At 40.2% G+C, this 21780-nt stretch overlaps 2 protein-coding genes across 4 annotated transcripts in view; one reads left to right on the top strand and one right to left on the bottom strand.

Annotated features, from left to right (window-relative positions):
- The window catches only part of LOC119724420 (NADH-cytochrome b5 reductase 3-like), a 14887-nt gene extending 6642 nt beyond the window's left edge, over window positions 1-8245 (bottom strand). Inside the window, exons 1-4 of one of the 3 annotated variants that reach the window (XM_038195472.1) lie at window positions 8181-8242; window positions 6300-6302; window positions 3325-3477; window positions 1934-2006 (exon numbers count right to left, since the gene is read on the bottom strand). In XM_038195472.1, coding sequence (XP_038051400.1) covers window positions 1934-2006; window positions 3325-3477; window positions 6300-6302; window positions 8181-8201 — 250 coding nt within the window. In that variant the 5' untranslated portion in view covers window positions 8202-8242. Of the gene's footprint in view, window positions 1-1933; window positions 2007-3324; window positions 3478-3897; window positions 3925-6299; window positions 6303-8180 lie in introns of those variants that run through there. The other 2 variants (XM_038195481.1, XM_038195490.1) reach the window with 2 other exon arrangements.
- LOC119724412 lies at window positions 7928-21780 on the top strand. Its single transcript, XM_038195461.1, has 8 exons — window positions 7928-8520; window positions 11046-11211; window positions 11924-12050; window positions 12810-12955; window positions 13913-14014; window positions 15115-15421; window positions 16524-16613; window positions 18673-21780. Exons 1-8 carry the CDS (start codon window positions 8488-8490, stop codon window positions 19052-19054), a joined length of 1353 nt encoding a protein of 450 aa, XP_038051389.1. The 5' UTR covers window positions 7928-8487; the 3' UTR covers window positions 19055-21780.

Genomic DNA, 21780 nt, shown 5'->3' with positions numbered 1-21780 from the left:
CAACAGTAAAATGGGTACCTGATTCGTTCAGGGATGGTAAGACGGCGAGAGGAGAGGACTGGGCCCCGCCACTCATATGCCGCGCCCAAGACACAGTGGACCTCTAACATCCCACTGCCCCTACGGCCAGTAATGGCTATGGGACCTTTACCTTTTTAAAAAGTTGTTAAGCCCCCCCCCCCCCAATAAAAAAATCCCTTAAAAAATATGGTAGTGGCATTTGATTGATTTTCGGAGGCCTAATAAGTGTCCCAAGAAAAAAAACTGTCTACATTTCAGCACGCCTTCCTGCACAAATTTCTGGATCCACCCCAGCTAGCCCCCAAAAATATAGGCTCTAGAACCGCGCCTGAGTCATGAGCCGTTGGATTGAAACAATACAGTCACTCTTTTGAACTAGCTTGTACTTTGATACAGGATGATGCTATCGTGACTTCACACAAGTATGCATGCACATCTCTGTTTCAGGGTTGATGCTCATACAAAGTTTGAAGTTCATGCATTGCTCCTTTTCAAAGAAAAGCTGCGGACAATTGTTGTCCACTAACTGCCCACAAACACAACAAAGTAAGAACAAAGACCAACTAAAGCGTGATAGGGGTTGATCCCCATCATTACAAAATGGGGAGGAGTCAGATCCCTTTGACCCCACCCAAAATCAGCAAGTGTAAAGTTTCAGATCACCCTCTGTACATGTATTTTTGCATAGAGTTGACAACCAATTGGGTATTTTAGAAACCTTGGTTTCGTCTGCAGCTTTTGCTAAATGCCAGGCTTCAAGAATCATAGACGCCTTTAATGACAAAAATGAAACTGCTCTAAATGTTGGCCTCGTGTTTGGCCTCATCAAATTTGCGGATTTACTGTTTCTGGAGCAGGACGTGGACATCTACTCAATAGACCAATCCATTAACCCCCGCCCACTAAGTTGATCTGCAATGCCAAAGCGCATGTTCCAGCTATGCGCGCCATTCAGGCATGTCAGACTTCATGTGCACACATGCTGGACATTATAACGGCTGTTATTAATAATAAGGAACATTTGTAAAGTGCCGGCATCCGCCTAAAAAAGGTACTCATGGCGCTTGAGGAGAAAGTCAAGTAAGGATTGTGTGTTGTGAGAGTAAGCTTGTTTGTACAGGTGAGATTTTATGTTTGTCTTAAATGTGATGGATGGAGATGATCTGATAGCCAGAGGGAGTTGGTTCCACACTCGGGTTGACGCTGCAGCAAAGGATCTGTCACCCCAAAGAGTGGAGGTCCTGGGCTCGTGAAGCATCATGAGCTCACTGGAGCGGAGTCCGGTGCGTGCTGTTGAGTACGGGTGGATGAGGTCGATGAGATACTCCGGTGCATTGTTGTGGAGGATTTTGAACACGAATAGGCCAAGTTTGTATTTGATTCTGTATAATACTGGAAGCCAGTGGAGATCTGCTAGTACAGGAGTGATGTGAGAATGTTTACTAGTGAGAGAGATTAGTCTGGCACTGATGTTTTGTAGTCGCTGCAAACGGTTTAGTTGATTTAGGTTAATGCCATACAATAGTGAATTGCCCATGTCAATTTTGGATGTGATGAAAGCGTGATCAAGTATTTCAGTTGTGTGTTTGTCAAGATATTTTCGTATGTGTCCGATGTTACGGATCGACATGCAGACTGATCTAGAGATTGATGTAAGGTGAGGTTCCATGGATAGAGATGAATCAAAGATAATGCCGAGATTTCTGACTTGTTTAGATGGCAGGATGGTCGAACCACCAACCCTTATGGATGGAACATGAACTTTACACGATTGCTGCTTTGAACCAAAGCACCATTAGGCAGGGCTTAGATCGGTGTATTAAGTTGCCTTTACTGCCTGAGTCAAGGGCCTTAACATTTCCTGAAGCCAAACCTGGAGAACAAAGCCCAAATTTCAACAATGTTGACTCACCGACTGGAAGACCCAGGATGTGATCTTTGGAAGGCAAGGCAAAGCGGAAGCGTCTGGTATCATGACTCACAATCTGACAATTGAAAGAGATAAATGCAAAGGTGTCTGACTACAAACCAACAAAGGCCATTTTCAAAAACTCGGCTGCACATGTGGCTTCGGCTTGTTACCAGTTCCATAGGAGATTTTCATTCTTACACTGAATAGGCATACTTTAACATTGGATTTCACACTATAATAACAATTTGATATTCAGCAAGTATCAGAATATGGACCCAATACTGAGATTGTGTCCTATGACAGGTGCCTAAAATTATTAAAAACTGGGCCTAAAACCACAGCTGGAAATGAAGCCAAGATTTTGTAAACCCCAATAAATTCAAAGTTGGGAATGCACCTGATGGTACATACACTCGAAAAAAATAAACCAGTTATTGTCCCCGCCGCTTCTTTTTTTCCGGTCAACTTTTATTTTTTGAATCGTCCATTATCAATATCTTTTGTCTTTTTATTTGATTCCAGCAAAATTGTAGCTATGATGTATGCAAGTTCAGAATCATGGTAGAAAGGGCCACGGCTCCCTTGGACACAAACGTATCCGGAAAAGAGTCGAGAAAATGCAAGAATCCATCTGCTATCTTGAAAAATGCCATTTAAGAACAAAAAAAGGGCTGCCTTCTTCCTTTCTCCAAAACACCCGGATGAGAAGCTATTTTTTTTTTACTTCCTTTTCATTTAATTGTTCATTCAATTGTACATAGATTCTACACTGTATGTGTGTGTATATTGGATAGTTGTGCTATGGCATGGATGTCTACGTGACTCAGACTCCATGGAGGCCAACGATCCTAATCTTTTTTTAACTCTTTTTATCTGCAGTATTTCCACCAAGTACTTGTTGATCTAAATATACGACAAAAACCTGATAAGGAAAATATTTTTAAATACCAGCAGATTTTTATTAGGCATTAACTTTAATAAAATCAATATATGTGAGTGGTGAGACGACCTCTAAGCCCCAAAACGCTCAGATTGGGCAATTCCAGCGTTAAAATGAAGTGTAATGTCCATGACAGAGCCAATTAACCATGATATCTAGTTCATGATTCAGAGAAATGATCCAAACTCCTAGTCTGTAATTTCCTTGACCATTACTAGATGATGGATGTATCAGATTTGTAAAATGCATTTTCAGATTTATTCATTGAGCTCTTAAAAGCTGTCATGGATATTACATAATGCTGGATTGCCCAAATGTTATCATTCCTATCAGCAAAAATCACACCACAAAAAGGCTGAGAGCGTTATTCTTTATCTAATCCCTCCTTCCTCCCCGACTAAAAAATTGCAAACAAAAATGTTTCCAACTCCATTTGCCATTAATGTCTTACCTCCTTGTCGACCAACTCAAATGGGAACTTTGTCTCTGGGTCTTTCAGGGCTCTTGGCGGGCCGGCCGGCTTCCGTTTACCCCCCAGGAAATATTTGCCGATGATGATGGTGGCGGCGAGAACACCGAGGCCCACCAACACTGGCACACCGAACTGCAACAAAATGCACATGAATGAACCAAAAAAGGAATGGAATAGCAAATCTGTGCTCTGGTGAAATAAAAAATGGTATACAAATAATGAATGTTTATGAGTGCAGTGGTGAGAATTATTTTATGAGAAGACAGATGCATTTGCCCTCGTGGTATGCAACATTCCACCTGTCACGAATGAAATTATTCTTTCCATTGCACGAATCTGAACCATTCATTACTTGTTTTATACAACACCTGAATAAATCCTCGTTATCTGTTTGGTCAGAGCCACAGGTCCGTTTACCATTTTTGCAGTGCGGTCAGGCCATGGGTTTGAATGAATAATTCAATGACATGTGATCAATGACCCACCAATCAGATGACGGGGATTCATTCAGGTGTTGTATAAAAAAGAACCATTTCATAAATGAAGTTATACCATTGCACTCATAAACATTCGCTCTTCGTATGTAACATAATGCAACAAATTTGGATATAAAATAGCTCCTAAACTGAAGTCAGAAAGTGGCTGGGTGCCAGTAAAACTGCCCTATAAGCCTATATGTTACAGACCAGTAAATAAACTTCCATAGACCCCAATGGTAAATGCTCCCACTTCAGAAATTCGGGGAAAAAACACAACTCTCCAAGGTGTTCGAGACACACATCAAATTAAAGCTTATTTCATCATTTTTCATTTTCTTTTCAATTTTCGGGGTCAACTAATGACTTTTAGGATCAAATTTCCATCCGAAGATGATCACCCCTGAAAATAGTCCTGAAGCCCATTGCCATTTTGAAAAACGATGCCTACACTCCATTGCAAAATAGAGCGCTTTAAGGGCCCCAATTTCATCCAAATTGAACGGAACTACAAGCTCACAGTCCTGTGCACGGCTTCCACCCATATTTTTTACAAACCCTCAAGTTCATGGCCCACAGCATGCTCAAATACTGAAGATTTTGAGGGCATGCAAATCGTGATTTGGCCGGCGTAGGCAATTTCGGACCAGTATTAAATATCAGCTAAATTCTGGCAAGTACAGGGTGCCAGCCTATCTGCTTCCTCTCGGATGACCAGCATGTTCAGCTATGCCTGACAAAGTTAATGAGGCAGTTTCAAGTTGAGCATGTTTGTCATTTATCTGACTGAACAATGCAAGATCCACATGGCATCTATTTGTTGAGGTTCACTCAACTCACTCAAGCATACTACGGGAGTTTGAGCAATTTTTTTGTTGCTAAAACCCCCCAAAATGCAACGACAATAAAAAATATATAAAAAAAAAATTATGATTCTCAAATGTACCATTTCTTTAAGTAAATTTTTTTTTTTTACAGAAATTAATCCTAACCCTCCTGATGAATCTGTAGTTAAATGCAAGAAACCAATAACACAGTCTTTATTCTTTCAAAGGGATTCAGTCCGCTGGGCTCTACCTTTTTTTCAATCTTACAAAATCTTACAGAATTCGGTGGAATTTGATGGATATCTTTTCATTTTCGAGGGTTGCAGGCCAGTAAAAAGACCCGAAATTGCCTACGCTGGCCAAATCGCAATTTGTTTTGCTATTAGAGCATTTAATGGACCATGAACTTGCAGGTTTGTAAAAAAAAAGTGGATGCTGTTAATAGGGCTGCCAGCTCATATTTTTGGAGAAATTTGGACGAAATTGGGAGCTAAATTTACTCTATTTTGCAATGGAGCACAGGCATCATTTTTTCAAAATGGCGATGGGCTACAGTACTACTTTTATGGGTGATCATTTTTGGATGAAATTTTCTTCCAAAATCTTTGTTTAACCATAAAGAAAATTGAACAGAAAATGAAAGATGAAAATAAAAAATAATATTTCATTTGATGTGTGTCTCAAACACTTTGGAGAGTTGTGAGTATTTTTTCCTGAATTTCGGAAGTGGACGAATTCATCACTGTGGTCTGTGGCAGTTTATTTACTACTGTACTAGTCTGCAACCTAAATAAGGGGGTACATGTACTATGAAATCCACAAGGATACAACCAAATGTACGGTAGTTGCATTACATGTTGGAAAATTTATAGCCATGAGAGTAAACCATAAATGCGTAGAGCTGGAGTCAACTTCATGGCGCTGCTTAACAGTTAGCAGAAAAGTTGTGCTTACTTATCATGCTTAGAGCAGAAAATTGTGCTAACATTAGCACTCATGGCATGGATGTGCTGACGGTAATTGGGTACGCATAGAGATATCTATTGTTTAGTCACTGATTTCTGAGCAACTTTTTCCTCTGAGGTAACGAGCCTTTTGCCGTGCTTACTGCTTACAGTCTCCGTGAAATAGACAGACGCTCTGTTAGCAGAAAATCATGTGCTTATGATAGCAGTGAGAAAGGGTCATTTGTAAAATCTAGGCTCAGTCTTCAGCTATGGCTTCAGGCATCATTCTCATAGCATCATGTCCTTGACATTTCAAACTTTGACTCACATCAGGTCCATTTATTACAACAGGAAAGCCTAACTGTACCAATGGACCGATCCAGTAGGCACCGCCCCATGGTGTTCAGGCCAATCACAGCCGTCATTTAGGTCCGACGTGCGTGCACAAAAGTCCGACATGCGTGCACGCGCGTATGATGCGCGCAGCAGGAAAATGCAGTGTGGCATTGGAGAGGAGCACGTGTTCATTTGCCCAGTGCGCAGCGGGCGGGGCTTACTGGATCGGTCCATTGAATCCAAAGTGTGGAGTACTTCTGTTTTAGTTCAAAAATGAAAGGATATGTACCAATGGACCTGGGACAGAGATAAAAACCGAAGCTGAGAGCAAGGCCAAGGTTTCAGAAATGGCATGGGTATGGGCCTACCTTCTGTGCAGATGGTGATTGTTTGCATTCAGGATGGAACCAGGGTTGTATTGGGATGTATTGGCACAAACAGCATGCACGTGGACAGCGAGGAAGCATGGAGGTGGAAAAAAGACTTGATATTAATCTATTACGCAATAATTTAGCACTAATTTAAGGCCAAATAAAAAAACCAAACATGTTTAGCATCCCCGCCCGCTTTCTTTTTTATTATATTTCTTTTTTGAAAAAGAAATTGAAGAAATGATAAATTTGAAAAAATTGACTTCATTTTGGCCTCTTTGTCTATTGCATCTAGCCGGTGGCCATTAAAAAATAAAATCTGGCGGCCATCTTGAAAAATAGCCCGACCGGTCGTTTTTGAAAAAAAAAAAAACCCTCCTTCCTTTTGTTTCAAAAAGGCAGGACTCTAAACATGTTCTTTTTTTTATTTGGCCTATTGATTGGGACCTTCATTCTCTACAGAAAAAAGGGCACAGTTTTACTCATTAGGCTGAGTAAACAAATAAAAAGAGTTTCTCGTCCAGGTTTTCCGAAAAAATGAAGGAGGCGGTTGCTTTTAATTATTAATTTTTTTCCAAGATGGCCGATTTTCCAAGATAGCAGATGAAATGAATTCTTCCATTTTCTCGCCTCTTTTGCTGATAAAAATTGTGTCCAAAGGGTCTGTAACCCTTTCTTTACAGCTACAATTTTGTTGAAAACAAATAAAAAGACAACATGTTGATATTTGCAAAAAATGTATTGCAAATATACGAATTAAAAAAAAAAAGATGCAGGTGGGAAAGAAAGAAGCAAGCAGGGACGAGAACCATGTTTATATTTTTTACCTGCCTTATTTTCAACCAACAAAATTCTTCAAAATAAGGCAAAATTGAGGTATGACAAAATGCGTTTCAGACTCATTCCAGCTAAAGAGAGTTTTGGGCGAATGCATCATTGCATGAACAAAACACTGACAAGTGACACAGTAACGCTGATGTGTGATTTTCAAAGAAAAAGCTTGATACATTGTAATTTGTATGTTGTCAAAACTGGTGATGGGGGAATGTGGGGTTAACAAGGGATTACCAAAATAAGGAAACATTTCGACAATGAAATGGAAAGTTTAAAAAATATCTGAAAATTAACACATTCCCTAAATTTTTAAAGGAAATAAAACAAGTATTTCATGTATTGCAGTGATGAAAAACAATGAAAACAAAGAACTTGCTAAATGATTAATAAATTTTAGGGCATAAAAATATTTAAAATATGAAGTGGGAAAGAATGTTCATGATGTTGCTTGCAACCTAACTGCTTTTTTCTTCAAATATCATCTCAATGAAGGTCAGTCATTGCAAGAATAACGATAAGACATGAAGCTGGGACTGAGAAATATTTCCAGTTTTGTTAGGAAATACTTTAAAAATGTTCTTGACTACTCCATCGACTTTGTACACATGCAACCGCTGAAGCAGCGTCAGGTTGCAACATTCTTTAAGTTAAATTCTAATTCTCCATGATGCAAAAGAAAAGATGTCCAAGTCTCTACTAAGTACTATTACTAGTAAAATGGCTATGCAGTCATGCAGTCATGCAATAACTCCAGCTCTAATGCGATAGGCATTAGAGCTGGAGTTACTCAAATTAAGCTAAAAAGTGCAGAGCAGAGTGGCCGGCCGGCCTACGTGCATTTCCAGCTAGCTAGCGACCTTGCCAGCGCTCTTTTTGTACTCGTCTTCTCTTCTCAATTTCAGCAAAATTTTTGGTCTGAAAATTACGAGTTCATGCACCAATGCTACTTGCAAAATCAATACATTTTAACCACTAAACTATAATGAGAATAAATAACAAACTATTCACAAGAAATGTACAAAAATGATCGGAATTTTGGCTCACCAAAGACTCGTCCAACCCCATTTTTGCAGATACCGAAAGACGGGGTCAAAGTTGAAGGAAAGTTGAAAAGTAGATTGAATACATTATCTAAATAAATATTCATAGCGTCTGGAAAAACACAGAATGGCTCTTCAATTTTTGATAAGTAGAAATTTATTTCCTATCAATCAATTTTATCTCTTATAAATATATTTAGGGTAAGTAACAGCTAGAAAAAAAGAGATATCTAAGCACAAAATATCCGAATAAATGGAATTTATAGGTTTGCGTTTATTATGAATATTCATGACTGGAGAACATTTTCAAGATGGACGACATACAGTTGAATGCGGCGAAGATTGTAAGTGGAAAATCCTTATTTATACTTATTTTATCGATGTTGTTAATTTAACAATGTAACTGTGGTACTAATTATGCAAATGGGATTGTAGAAAATGAATTTCTTACCATCTTTGGTCGGAAAGTCTGAGGGATATTTGGAGTAACTTCAGCATTTTTGAGAAATCCGAAATTGGCCCAATTTTGGCAGGTCTGGTATCCTAGCGCAATGTGTTCAAAATGAATAAAGATGCTTCCAGGGAGCAGGCTTAGGCGTCCATAACAACGAGTTGAAAAGTTAAAATTAATCTCCATGGGTTGATTCAGTGATATTTATACTATATTTATAATGAAGGTTGCTAAACCTAGTTCATGAAGTTAAACATATGAAAACAATATTATTATTAGTTTTATTACAGTCGTTTTCCTAGTTCCGGAAATTCCACGAATTCAAGTGACATTGGCTAAAAAGTTTACCTTGACTGATGGAGAGACCACGAAATAATTTTCAAAATTTAAGCTCTTTTTATTCTGATTTTATGACATCAAAAGTACCGATGTCACTTTTCCTACATAGTTCTGGATCGGTTCAATCAGTTCCGAATCGATCAAAACTGCTTCACGCGAAAAAAAAATCATTCGAGAAAATCTATTTTTTTCAGCCAGAACCAACCAAATCAAGCATATGTTCTGATAAAGTACTATTTCATTTTCCAAAAATAGTTCATTCAAGAGAACTCCAGCAAATTTTAAAAAGAGAAAAAACGTAAATGATTTTGAAACTTTTGTCTGCAGCGCAACGGCTCGAACTCACGCATGTCACGCATGGACCGAAAATCTTTGACCCAGCACAGAATACGTCACACAAAATCGATTAACGCGCGTGTAGTTGGGTCGTAAGTGCACGCACTATCCGGAACTAGGCAAAAGCATACGGTCATTCGTTGGCGAATTTTCAAAAATTAGAGACTTAACAACTTATTTTGATTCAACAAGCATTCGATGGAAGAGTTTATACGACAGTAGTGCATGAACAAAATATTCGAAATCACACGGTACAAGTGATATACCGAGGAGAAAAATTTTCGTCGATTCGCAGCTCCCGCGATTTTCTACAAACCATCCAAACATGTCGAGGTGCAAGTCGAAAATCTGGCCAAAATTCATCTTCTAAAGATTTTATCGGAAAAATCTTTGTGCATCAAGGAGCTTAAATTTTGCTTTTTAAAATGCACATCGTCAGAAATTTTTTTATTGGAGACTAATCCAAAAGAGGTAGGTTTTTACTTGAAGCTATCCGGAACTAGGAAAAATCCGGAACTAGGAAAACGACTGTATTAATCATTTCTGGTAATGAAACCAAGGATTCCTCAAAAGCGCCCAAGCCTAGCTAGGCACTGTAGCTCGCAAGCCTGAAGAAACCTGTGCTGTGGAGAGAAGACAATGAGAAGAAGTTACAGTTTTAGAGGTGGTAGGAAACCCCAGAAGAATATTCTGGGGAAAACCCACGGAATCAGGTAGGGACTGAAAACCCAATCCACATATTGGCCCAGGTGGGATCCGAACACTGGTCACAGCAGTGGAAGGCAAGGAATGTACCGTTACGCCAACCTGACTCCCCTAAACATCACCCTGAATAAAGGGGCATATAAATAGTGTTCAGTGGTCAGTGATATACTATGGTGGTTTTTGAACATGCTGAAGGGACATCACAAATTGTGATGATGACATGACAGTTTTGATAATACTCACACAAAAATTCAGGACTTGCCTCAATTCCTAAATCACGAATATTGATGTCAAAATTTGCGTAATAAATTTCACGTCTTGCTCTACAGTCGCAAATGCTCCCTGGTCAGAAATAATATTGTCTCAATATTCACGCCAAACATTTCACGGCTTGCTATCGGTCACAAATTTTTGTCGAAATGTTTTATCTAGCAAGCGAGGCAGGCTTTCATCATGTACATCTGAGTTAAACCTGTAGACTTGATTTTGTGTTGGTTCAGTTTGTACAACGCTACAATCGGCAATGCCAATGGGCGGCACCCACGGATAAACCCGGACTTCATGTGAAGTCATGCAAACTGCAATCCCCTGCCATGTAACCGCTTTTCAATCCCCATTTACCGGTATCCCACCTGCCCCTTACAAATAGATTATACCGCCCTCACATTGACGTTTAAAAACTCATATGATCATGATCATGGCGTGGTTGTACTGCAAGTCATGATTTGCGATGTCCCTTCAAAGCCACCATAGTGATGTGCTCTTCGGTCCACCGAAACTTAAAAAAAAAAAAATATCCAAAGTAGATTGTTAAACCCAAAGATTGTTACTTGTTAGCCTAAGCTGATAATGTTACAATTGGACCATGTGGACTGGTCTAGGATTGTGCAAAATCAATTTTGTTTTATTAGTACAACTGCTACAGTGACATGATTGATCACGTCAATTAAAACTTACTGTCCTACGCTAGCTCTTTATTTATTATTACCATTCTCCTTACTGTATGTGCAGAGCCTATCTCCTTGTTTTTACCCTTAGATTGCTGCACAGAAGAAACGGAATAACCGGGCCAGGTCTCCTGAATCAGAAAGCAACTGGGACAGCTCGGAACCTGAGGATACGCTGCCGAACGTCAGCTCAGAAGAGGAAGTCAGCGTGGTGTCTAGTCGCAGTAGGGGAAAGGACAAGAGTCACATACCACAAGGTATACATAATCCAACCCAAATCTGAGACCTCAATTAATGTGGTCAATCTATGATCATTTCAGGGTAATGTTATGCAAACCCGACCTGAGACTGACCCGACCCGAGACTGACCCGACCCGAGACTGACCCGACCCAAAACAGACTTCAGGCTGGGTCGGGTCGGGTTGGTTTTTTCCATCATTCAGTTGGGTTGGGTCGGTTTCGGTTTTGTGTTTGCGATTTTCAGGTCCGGTTGGGTCAGTTAGGACGTCATGTGAAAACCCCCAAATAAACCGAAATAAACCTCCAAAACCTGAAACATTTCGGAAATTCACGCGGTGCAATATTATTGGAGAGTTGCGGTATGATCAACGTCAACCCACCACACAAATGTGCATGTGGTTTAAGGTCGTCACGCACATGCAGTGTATAACGTGTAGTCATGTAGGTACACCAGAAGGTAACGTTATGAGTCTTCACGGTACCGTACCGTATGATTCTCTACTGAGAGACGATGATTTTCATGTGACGCGCGTATAAGTTCAGGCACGAAAAGCGATAGGGTCGGTTTTATGGAGTTCAGATTGGTTTCAGTCTGGATTCAATTTATATCTAGAATGGTTTGGGTCGGTTTGGCCTGGTCAACCCGACCCGGCCCGATGCACAACATTATTTCAGGGTCAATCTATAATCAGTTCAAAATACTTGACTCCTCTATTCCCCCATATATAGCACCAAGACAAGACAGCAAGTCTACCAGATCCCAGTTCCAGCCACACAAACCAGCAAAGTCCAATCGACTCGCAGTGAACGGGGAACAGTTTTCAAACAAATCGTCACCGGTCTCTAGCATCCGAAGGTGAGTGGTGGAGGGCGTTACCTTTTCTACAGAAGTGGTGAAGGGGGGGGGGGGGGTGGAGGCTAATGGTAGTGGCATAGCAAGGGAGGGGAGGGGTACGGGTACATCTCCCAAATAATTCTCGGTGCCCTAACCACCTCCACCCCCCTCCCTGTACAAAAAAACATATTGACCCAGATAACATAAAAAATGTCTGTTATCTGCCCCCTACTAGTAAAATATTCATAGGATGTTATTGCTCACGTTGGCGTTCCACTGCAAAATATTCTGCCTAGATGCTTATTGATGTCGGAACATTTTGAATTTCCTGGAAACGTACTTACGGATTTAACAAGAAAATACTTGCTGAAGATAGGACTGTTGCCAAATACCCTGTGAAATGATTCCGCCTGAAATGGTTTCAAGTTGAAGAAAGCAATCATTGATGGTGGTTAAAGAAAATGTGCTTGCTGGCACGTTATTTTTTACGTCAGTTAATTAGCAACGAAATCCAGTACAAGAACCCAAACATTTTGCATACGTTTTTACTGTTTTCTTGAATGTATAGTATCCACTGAGCTGGAAGTTCAACAAGTTGTGTAGTTGTTGTGCACCCAACTCTTTGAAGATTTTGAGAAATTTTGTCGCTTAAAACGAAAAAAAATCTGCAAAAAGCAAATGATTCTATGTGCCTTTAAAATCACAAAACCCTTTTTTTTTTCTTTTTTTTGCTGCTGTTGCCTGGAATGATAACCTAATAAATTTTGTTTTTACTGCTAGTGGAAAGGTGACAAAGGCTGGTGTGAATGTGTTCATTGACCACGGTACTGGGGATTCTTCAGATGAGGATGTCTCCGTCGCCAGCAGGAAATCGGCTCCGCGAAAGGAAGAGCGCCCTCCCTACGATTTCAGAAAAGCACTCGATGGTACGCAAAAATAAGGGGCCACTTTCACTCAGTTATTAAGGCATGGAAAATGTGGTTAACACTAGAAATAAGCCGTGTCCCAATTGCTTGGCTGCGGCTAGAAATTACACACGCGCCTATAGAAGCGGCTGCAGCCACTTCACATAGACACGTGTGTTATATCTAGCCATAGCCATTAGGATGCAGCCATATTTGCTTAGCAGAGACTGGTTACCGGCCAAAGTGACATGCCGTGTAAAGTGATTGTGACTGGTTCCCCGATGGCTTGTTCAGCAGATAAATGTACCTAGGGCCCGTCCCAATTCATATCTGGGACGAGTTCCGGACAAGTTGCAGGTAGAATCATTCACTTTGTCCGGAAGAAGCTCTGCGTTTGTCCCAGACATGTTCCGGGGAAATTTTCATTAGCAACTGCTTGACTCACCAATACTGATAACTTCATTGCGGGAAGATTGCGGGGAAGTTGTTCAGAATCCTGCAGCTTATACCCGATACAATGTGTGGAACTTGTCAGGAACTCGTCCCGGATATGAATTGAGACGATTCCTTAAAAGAACTTGTTTTTGCATAAAAGACCACAGCAATGGAGCCATTAGGTTTAAAAGAACCTCTTGTTTGAAACAAACGTCTTTCTTTAATGAAATGAAGTGCATGGTTTCCGGACATATAACCCTGATTATGGTGGTATGCCTGACCCCATGTAAAGCATAATCAGTTTACTAGTGCAGTCCTCATCCCAACAGAATATCCAACAAAACAGGCAGTTGGATTTTTGAAGGATTGGGGTGGTTAGGGATAAAGATTGGGGTGGTTAGGGATAAAGAAAATCTTTCCATTTGGTGTCATATAGTTAAAACAGCAGCAAAGTTGGAAGTTTTCCAACCCTTCCAATTTAATCTTAGTTACTTGTAACACTCAAGTACTATTGTTCCATTATTTGACATTTTTATGATACAGATGCTCCAAGAAATGAGGACCGAGCGTCAGATCGACCTGGGAAAAGTAGAAAAGGAAAAATCTATGATCCAATGCCTCCATCAGGCCACAGTCCTCGATCAGGTATCGTAGTATGATGTCACTTTGTAAAAAGTATTTGGTTCTGTTGTCACAATAATGTCGATGAAAGCCTAATCTTGTTTGAAAAAGCCGTAACGGAAAACTTATACTTTGCAGAAAACTGCTTTTTGTTGTTAATTTATGTAAATGAGGGGTGAGATGTGTCAGCTTTTTTCCTGATTTAAAGAGTTTAAAAAAATGTCTTTGGATATCTGCACTTATACTGAGGTTTTACTGTAACATGTTTTGTGTATATAGAACAAAAGTAAAGAGTATTATAAGGGGGGCCTTTAGGTTAATACAAACATTATACCATAGACCCTACGTTGCTCTGAGGCCGATTATTTCATGGATTTTTCATTTCCCCCAATCTCACTAATGTTAAAGTTACGCTTATTAATGACAGCCTAATCAGTAACACAATCCGTGTAGGTTTTCAGAGATGACATTAAACAGAGTGTTCCAAAAAAGTTTACACTTTTTTTCTGAAGCAGATTCTTGGAATTGGGGAGACAATATGTTAAAACTGTTTTAAGATATTCCATAACTATTGTCGTGGTATTTGGTGAAAACAGTGCTGATAGTAAAGCCTAAATTAAGAAATGGCGATGGTTTAAATTAAGATGGTCAAAAACCAGTTCGTCCACAATTAAGTCTATGATGAGATATGGTCAATGTAAATTAGGTCTACATGACTGCCATAGACTTGGACAAACTAGTTTTTTATCATATTTTTCTCCAAATGGCTGCTATTTTTTCATTTGAACTTAATTTTCAACGACGTTTTCACCATATACAGCCAAGATCTTGTAGAGTAGGAATAATTTAAATCAATTTCAACATGTCTCCCCAATTTTGAGAAATTTGCCTCTGACAAAAGTGTAAACAAAATTTTGGACCACCCTGTATCATCAAGGGTATACTACTCAAAACAAACTTGCAAACTTTCACAGCCGTAACCTATTGGTACATCTTCCTGGATATGCCATGTTGTGAAGTTATGGTAACCCAAGCAAATTATGGAAGTTGTATTTGAAAGCGCAGCATAACTGATAATCTCTAAATTTCCGTTAACAATATTTTTGTGTTATCGCTGAATTCAGACCAAACGCAACTCATTGTGGACGCCCCTGACCGTAGGAAAGCCACAAAGAACAAATGGAAGGTGAACCAGGGATTTCAAGAAGACACGGAACATCCAGCCACGACGACAGACAACAACAACCTTGGAGAGTTGTCACCAAGGGATGCTACCATGACAACAATGATGTCGACCACTGCATCAGACGTCCGACTGACGCAGATGGAGAAGAGCATGATGGGAAGGGTTGAGGACGAGGTCGACGTCAGAAGATACGATGAGCCAAGGATGCAAGGGTCACACTTACTTGTCCAAGAGAACACCCATAGGTTGGTAGCTCAATTAACTTTTTAAAAATGATTTGTGACCAATCAGTGGTCTCTGTGCACAAGTACCCCCTCAACGGTAGGAAAGGGAGAGTTGGGGAGACCACTGGGAGAGACATGCGAAGGGATTGCTGACGACGCCTGACGCTCATGTAAAGTTGCAATGACTTTGTGCACATTCAAAATACGATAAAATAAGTCATGCGCTCTGCGCGCTATACACTTGTGAACCAGAATTCACACATTGTGTGTCCTGGACACTAAAAGGGGTGAAAAGGAGCTCCCTGTGCGGGACACATTGTGTTCTTGCAATGGTTCTTCACATTGAGAGGTCTGCGTATGGGCTCTGTGTGCCAACAAAAGAGGGCGCGTTTTTACCACTTTTGAGAGCCCGTGGACAGGACACACAGTGTGTGTGTACTGTACTGTACTGGTTCGCGCGCAAAGTACGCATGACTTCCTGAATGTGCCAAAGCTATTAGCCACAGCGTCTTCGCGTGAGCGTCAGGCGTCGTCGACGTGTGAATACGTCTGAATTTAACTTGCGATGGTCTCCCAGACTAATCCCGGCCCCCAATAACTTGGATTATTCAAAATACGTAGGGATGGACCGGGAACCAGTCTAGGTCTCCCCCAACTCTCCTTTTCTGGCCGTTGAAGGAGTACTGGTGCATGGAGGCCATATCTCTCGCCCTAGTCTTAGAACTTGACGTTCAAGTGTGAAGAGCAGTTGAGGCAGAGCCACACTACGTCTGATATACCCATGCAGCCCTGCTCAGCCAATCGGAGCCGCGTTCAGACGTTGCAACGTCAGTTAGAGTAGAAATTCAGCTAAAACTGTTGATTGGTCAAAAGTCGCCATGTTTTTCTCAGACAACATCCTGTTACAGAAGACATGACAGAAGGCGCCCGCTGAATTGGCAGATTGTGGAGGTCTAGACGAATTAGTGTTGTTTTGAATAATCTGCACACATATATCACTATTCCATAGACCAATCACTTTCTTTTCCACTGTTGAAATTTTGTTTCTATAATTATCGCAAAAAAGATTTTTCCGTCCCAAAATTTTGATTTGTAGAAACTTTCTGTTCTGTTCTCCCTGCAGGTATATATACCACTACCAACATGGCAACACAAAGTACTACGACACCCGTCCAGTCAGGAATGATGTGTATATGACAGGCATAGCTGACAAGTAAGTACCATTAACCCTAATTCATAAATACCTAAGACAGTTTACGCTTTCCTATTGGTCGAGAGCCCGTCACGTGGCCGGTCTTAAACGGATGATAAAGACATGGCTAGCTGGTCTTAAACACTTTTCCAGTGTCCCAATAAAATGTGGACTCCTAAAAATCCAGTGCCTCTTATCGTTTCATTGGTTGAACGTTCCCAATCCTCACGTAGGCATGCGCAACACTACCAGTGAGTCAGAATTTTATAGTTCTAAATTCAAAACGCAACGCGCCAGGTGCGTTCTGCGCGACATCGCGCAGAACATGATACGCGCGCGTCAATCTCCATAAAAGGGTTGTTTACATCTTACTCGCCAGCTGAACACTCCATTATTTTGCAAGAGGGATGTTTCAAAAAGCGTAAAGTGAATTAGTTGAACAAAATTGGGATGTTTTGAACGAATTATATGATTTTTTTTACGGAAAAGGTATTTATGAATGGGATTAAATATGTGCTCCGTCGGTATTTATCACTCTGTTTAAGACCACTTAGAGTCTGGGTGCTGATAATTACCCTCGCCTCCGGCTCGGGTAATTATCAGCACCCAGACTCTAAGTGGTCTTAAACAGAGTGATAAAAACCTCCGGATCACACATTTATTCCCTTATTAAATACTCGCAATGAAGTCTGTTGTGTGCGTGGACTGTAGAGGGCGCTGTTTAATTAGCAATGATGGTGGAGAATGAAGGGCACTTCTGTTTCCTGAGGATGAATTTAGAGAAGAAGAAACTACAGAGCCTTGTGGCTGTCCCAATTATACCGAATATTCAAATGTTAGATCATCAACCGAATATTCAAATAGCTTTTTGCCAGTTTGAATGTTCAAAAACAAAAAAATTCTGCACATACACACAAGACTGGGATGTTACTTTATCATAAAGTTGCAGCGTTTTGTTGTCAAGTGCTACTTTTTTGTCGACGGTAACTTTTTGTCGACGGTGGCTCACTGTTACTATTCCTATTAGCCGGTTAAAGCCCTGTACGGTTATATACTACTTACTGCAAAACACTCCATATTGATCGCCGCATGCAAATCTTAACTGGCGCGCTCTGCATGCAAATTTTGACCAGCGCAGCACGTAGTTGCAGCTGGCAGTTTCAAATATCAAAATATTTGGTAAAATGCAGTTTCGAGTAACCTTTGGCTGACCATCGTTGGAAAAACCTGATTTTATTTCTCCAATACTGCCCCTTATTTTCCAAGTTTAGTTAGTCCTCATTTTGTTTGCTATATCTGTTACACATCGTGAATGGATGCAAGCCAGCTAGTCTGGTTCCCCTACCTGACAATTCCTCGGCCTCTGTAAATTGCTCCGTTTCATCTGAAGTAGGGTCAGGGAACAAGACAACAAAAACAGATTCACTTTTTGTTTTTTCCAGTATATGAACTCAAAACGTTAAATAGGTCAGCGTAACAATATTTGCTAAATACTAACCCGCAAATCCATCCATTTCTGAAAATTACAGCAAAAGCAAATGTTGTGGATCCATCTTTTGCCTAATAACCAAGAATTGGCTTTAGAAATATTAATATCACAAACATCCATGTGTACAACTTTAACCACCATCCTGTGAAAAATGTGGGGCCGTATCATTAGTCCGACACCTCAGAGGTCCGACGCCTCATAGGTCCGACGCCTCATAAGTCAAAAATTTTGGACTTACGAGCCGTCAGACTTACGAGGCATAAAATTTATTTTTTTCGCCTCATAGGTCCGATGCCTCATAAGTCCGACACCTCATAAGTCCGTTGTCGGAAAAACGAGGCGTTTAATTTGTCGGACCTACGAGGCGTCGGAGCTATGAGGCGTCGGAGCTATGATTCGTCGGACTTATGGGGTTTTATTTGGTTAGGGGATGCGATTTTGTCGGACTTATGAAGCGTCGGACCTTAGAGGCGTCAGACTTATGAGCGGACCCCAAAAATGTTACAAATAACTGAACTGTCTGGTTTGGATTGAAGTGTTGTTTCTACACATTTACATTTTTGTGCTTTTCTGGGTTTTTTTTACTCCAAGGTCGGAGAAACTTGTCCGTCGCGGTGTGCAGGAGTTCTTTGCCGCTCTACGCATCATCGTTGACTTTCTACTCATAGTGATACTCGAGCTTCTACGTTTCCTGGCCTATAACGTCCTCGGTTTGCTCTTCGTCGGACTTCTGACCACGTTTGGCGATTATTTTTTCAAGCCTGTCCTGGCGGCCTTGTTCAACAGTATCCTTCAGCCCCTGGCAGTGTTTCTGTACAACACTGGTGTTGCGCTGAAGACAGTATTTGATCCCTTGATCGAGATTATACGGGGATTGTTCATACAAGTTGCAATGCTGCTGAGAGCGTTAAGGTTGGTGGAGGTAAATTGGAGGGCGGGGCCTCGAGATTTAAGGGGCGTCGAGGAGGTTTAACCCTCACCCTCCAATTAGTTTCTTAAAAATCTGGTTCGAGATTTTAGAGTTCTTTAACCAAGAAAAGAAAAAAGGTACGCGAAGGGCGGGGAGAAAGTTCAACACGTTTAACAGTTGTAACCATCACAAAAATGGTAGTAATGTACTAATGTAGGTTAAGGCTCCTATTTTATGCACACAATCGTTATGTACCTGTATTGTAAAACACACATGTGCATGGCGCCCAGTTGGGGCGTCATGGATGAATGGGCATGCCATCGCGACGCATAATACAAGGTACGGATAATACAAGGCTGTTTTAATAGTCCGCTGGAGCTCGTATTAACAGTCCTAGACTGCACCACCACGAGAATAAACATTGTAAATATGCAAATCAAATGACATTCAAATACAGAGGTAAGTGTTCTAAGCACACAGGTTCATGTAGCGCTACACGCCCAGCACATTATAACATGGGGATGAGAGAGAGGGGGAAGTCAATGTGCTGTCGAAATACAGGGGTGTCGGAACAAATCTGCATAACAATAGAGACATGTGTGAGGTCAACTTACCCTTGGCCACAAGTTTTCTTGGCCCTGGCCCTCTAGGTCATGCATTCCGCTTTGCAATTTAATGCAGCCACTAGCTAGGATGATCCTAGTGTTATGTTTAAAGCGCTATCTGTAATGCTAGGGAGTGCTGTACATCCAATGGTTACAGTGTTCAACTCACATGCCGTGGTACGTCAGTTCATACCCTGACAGGGAACGTTGTGCTTGTGTTCTTGGGAAAGACACTTTCACTACAATTGCCTCTCTCCACCCAGGAGTAGAAATGGGTACCTGTGTAGGGGGCGTGCATTCCGCATGCCCCCCCCCCCCCCCCCCCCTTGGCTAGTGATAAGAATAAAGGGGTTGTAGGGATTAACAAAGATCCGTGACACGAATCTTTTCATTACACACAAATTCTTTCCACTACTTGTGCTTTTACGTTTGTAGTTTGAAACAGGGTGTGGTATCGTTAAGTATATATAGCTGTAACATCAGAAATTATATTTTAAAGACATTTTCACACATTTTGTTTATGTTTCACGTAGATGTTGTTTGTATTGTGTAATAATTGATCTTATTTCAATAGATTCTTGAATGCAAGTTTGTGTGATCATATAACAGTTACTATACATTTAAAGATATCAATGCTGAAGTTTTTCATCTGTTTATCTCTTTTATACTTTCACAGTAAATAAGCAATGTTTTGTTTTAGTAAGCTTAAAAAGAAAATATCTGGGGCTGAATAGGTGTATTTTTCTCAGTCGAAGAGTCTAATTGAGTCACATAATTTCATATGGAACTATTGTATTAAAAAGTTGGACTTATAAGTAGAATGTACACTATTTGGTTCTCTGTGGCCAGGTCTTAGGATTTTTTATTGATTTAAATTCTTTTTTCAAAGGAACCACATAGGAATATTATATTTTTTTTAAGAAAGAAGGATTCAATCCTTTTGAACAAAGAAATTGACTGGAGCGGGTTTTGCACCCGCGACCTCGGGATTGCCGTTCCGGTGCTCTACTGAGGATATTGAGAATTTGGGAAATGCCATCATAGGGCTGGATAGCTCGGTTGGTAGAGCGCCGGAACGGAATCCGGAGGTCACAGGTTCAAATCCCGCTCCAGTCAATTTCTTTGTTCAACCTTAACTTTTTTTTTTTAACTACGAGGCCCTATTCATTGGGGTGAGGTTTCCAACCCCACAAAGTTTGTTATTTTTTTCTAATATTTTTTTAATTTTAAAAGTGGTCGCAGAAACTTGGAACAAACCTCACTTATTTTTGACAGATTAACTTAATCCCATTTTATATTGCACCCTAAAATTTCTCTCAAGTTTCACAACTTGAATACTTTTTACCAAGCAAAGCTTGAAATGTTTGGAAATTTACTGTTGACTAACTTTTCAAAGTTTCTGGTAATTCCTGAATTTTCCCTGAATCCAAAAAAAAAAAATCCCAATTTTTTTTAAATACAACATTTTTTTCTGAATATCACGTCCTGTGTTTTTTTTTCAAACCCCGCTTCGCCCAACCACAAATCTAAACAATAAAATGTTCTAAGCTTATACCGTTAAAAGTTGATGTTTTGTTATTAAAGTACCAGTAGCTAGTGAAGTTTCTGTCCGTCCTAGTAATTAAGTTTATCACTTCCAGTTGATAATTAGCAGCTTGTTAAAGCAGTTGTTTTATATTTCTAGTTTCTCAAAGTGAAACTAGTATTTATATATTATAATTAGGTATATAAGCATCGTTTCTGTTTTGTTGTGTGCTATTCTAAACTTCAAAGGGTACCGGTATCTCAAGTGTGAAAGGAAGACAAACACACACCTCTATATATTATTCGAAGAAAAAAAGCTTTATTTCATATTTGTATTCATACAAAGTTTAGACACCTCTTTTTGTTCAGAGGACGGTCATTTGATTTATTTGGCCCCTGAATTTTTTTTTTCAAAAGTTACATTTCTTCACCTTGAAAATGCCTCAGGTTTAAAGCTTAAAAATAAAACACTTTCAAAGTTTGCCTCATTTGTATACAAAATTGTTTTATATGTTTTAGACGTTAGGCTGAAACATTGTTCTTATCGTTTGTTCACTGTCAAAAGGTTTTGTTATGAAACAAAATCTCAGAATTAAATAGTTTTATATGTATTCGTGTTGGAAAGTTATATTTGTGGCAATAAAACGAACAATTAATGTA

This window comes from Patiria miniata, unplaced genomic scaffold (assembly GCF_015706575.1).
Source record: "Patiria miniata isolate m_02_andy unplaced genomic scaffold, ASM1570657v1 HiC_scaffold_1, whole genome shotgun sequence".
NCBI lineage: Eukaryota > Metazoa > Echinodermata > Asteroidea > Valvatida > Asterinidae > Patiria > Patiria miniata.
Note: the sequence above shows the minus strand (reverse complement) of the source record. Positions and strands in the feature narration are given on the sequence as shown.

Bases quoted from the DNA above. Each gene is read 5' to 3' on its own strand.
- LOC119724412 (XM_038195461.1), top strand. From the start codon at position 8,488: ATGGACGACATACAGTTGAATGCGGCGAAGATT. The intron at 8,521-11,045 runs GTAAGTGGAAAA...TTTTACCCTTAG, and splicing joins AGTTGAATGCGGCGAAGATT to ATTGCTGCACAGAAGAAACG. The intron at 11,212-11,923 runs GTATACATAATC...CCCCATATATAG, and splicing joins CAAGAGTCACATACCACAAG to CACCAAGACAAGACAGCAAG.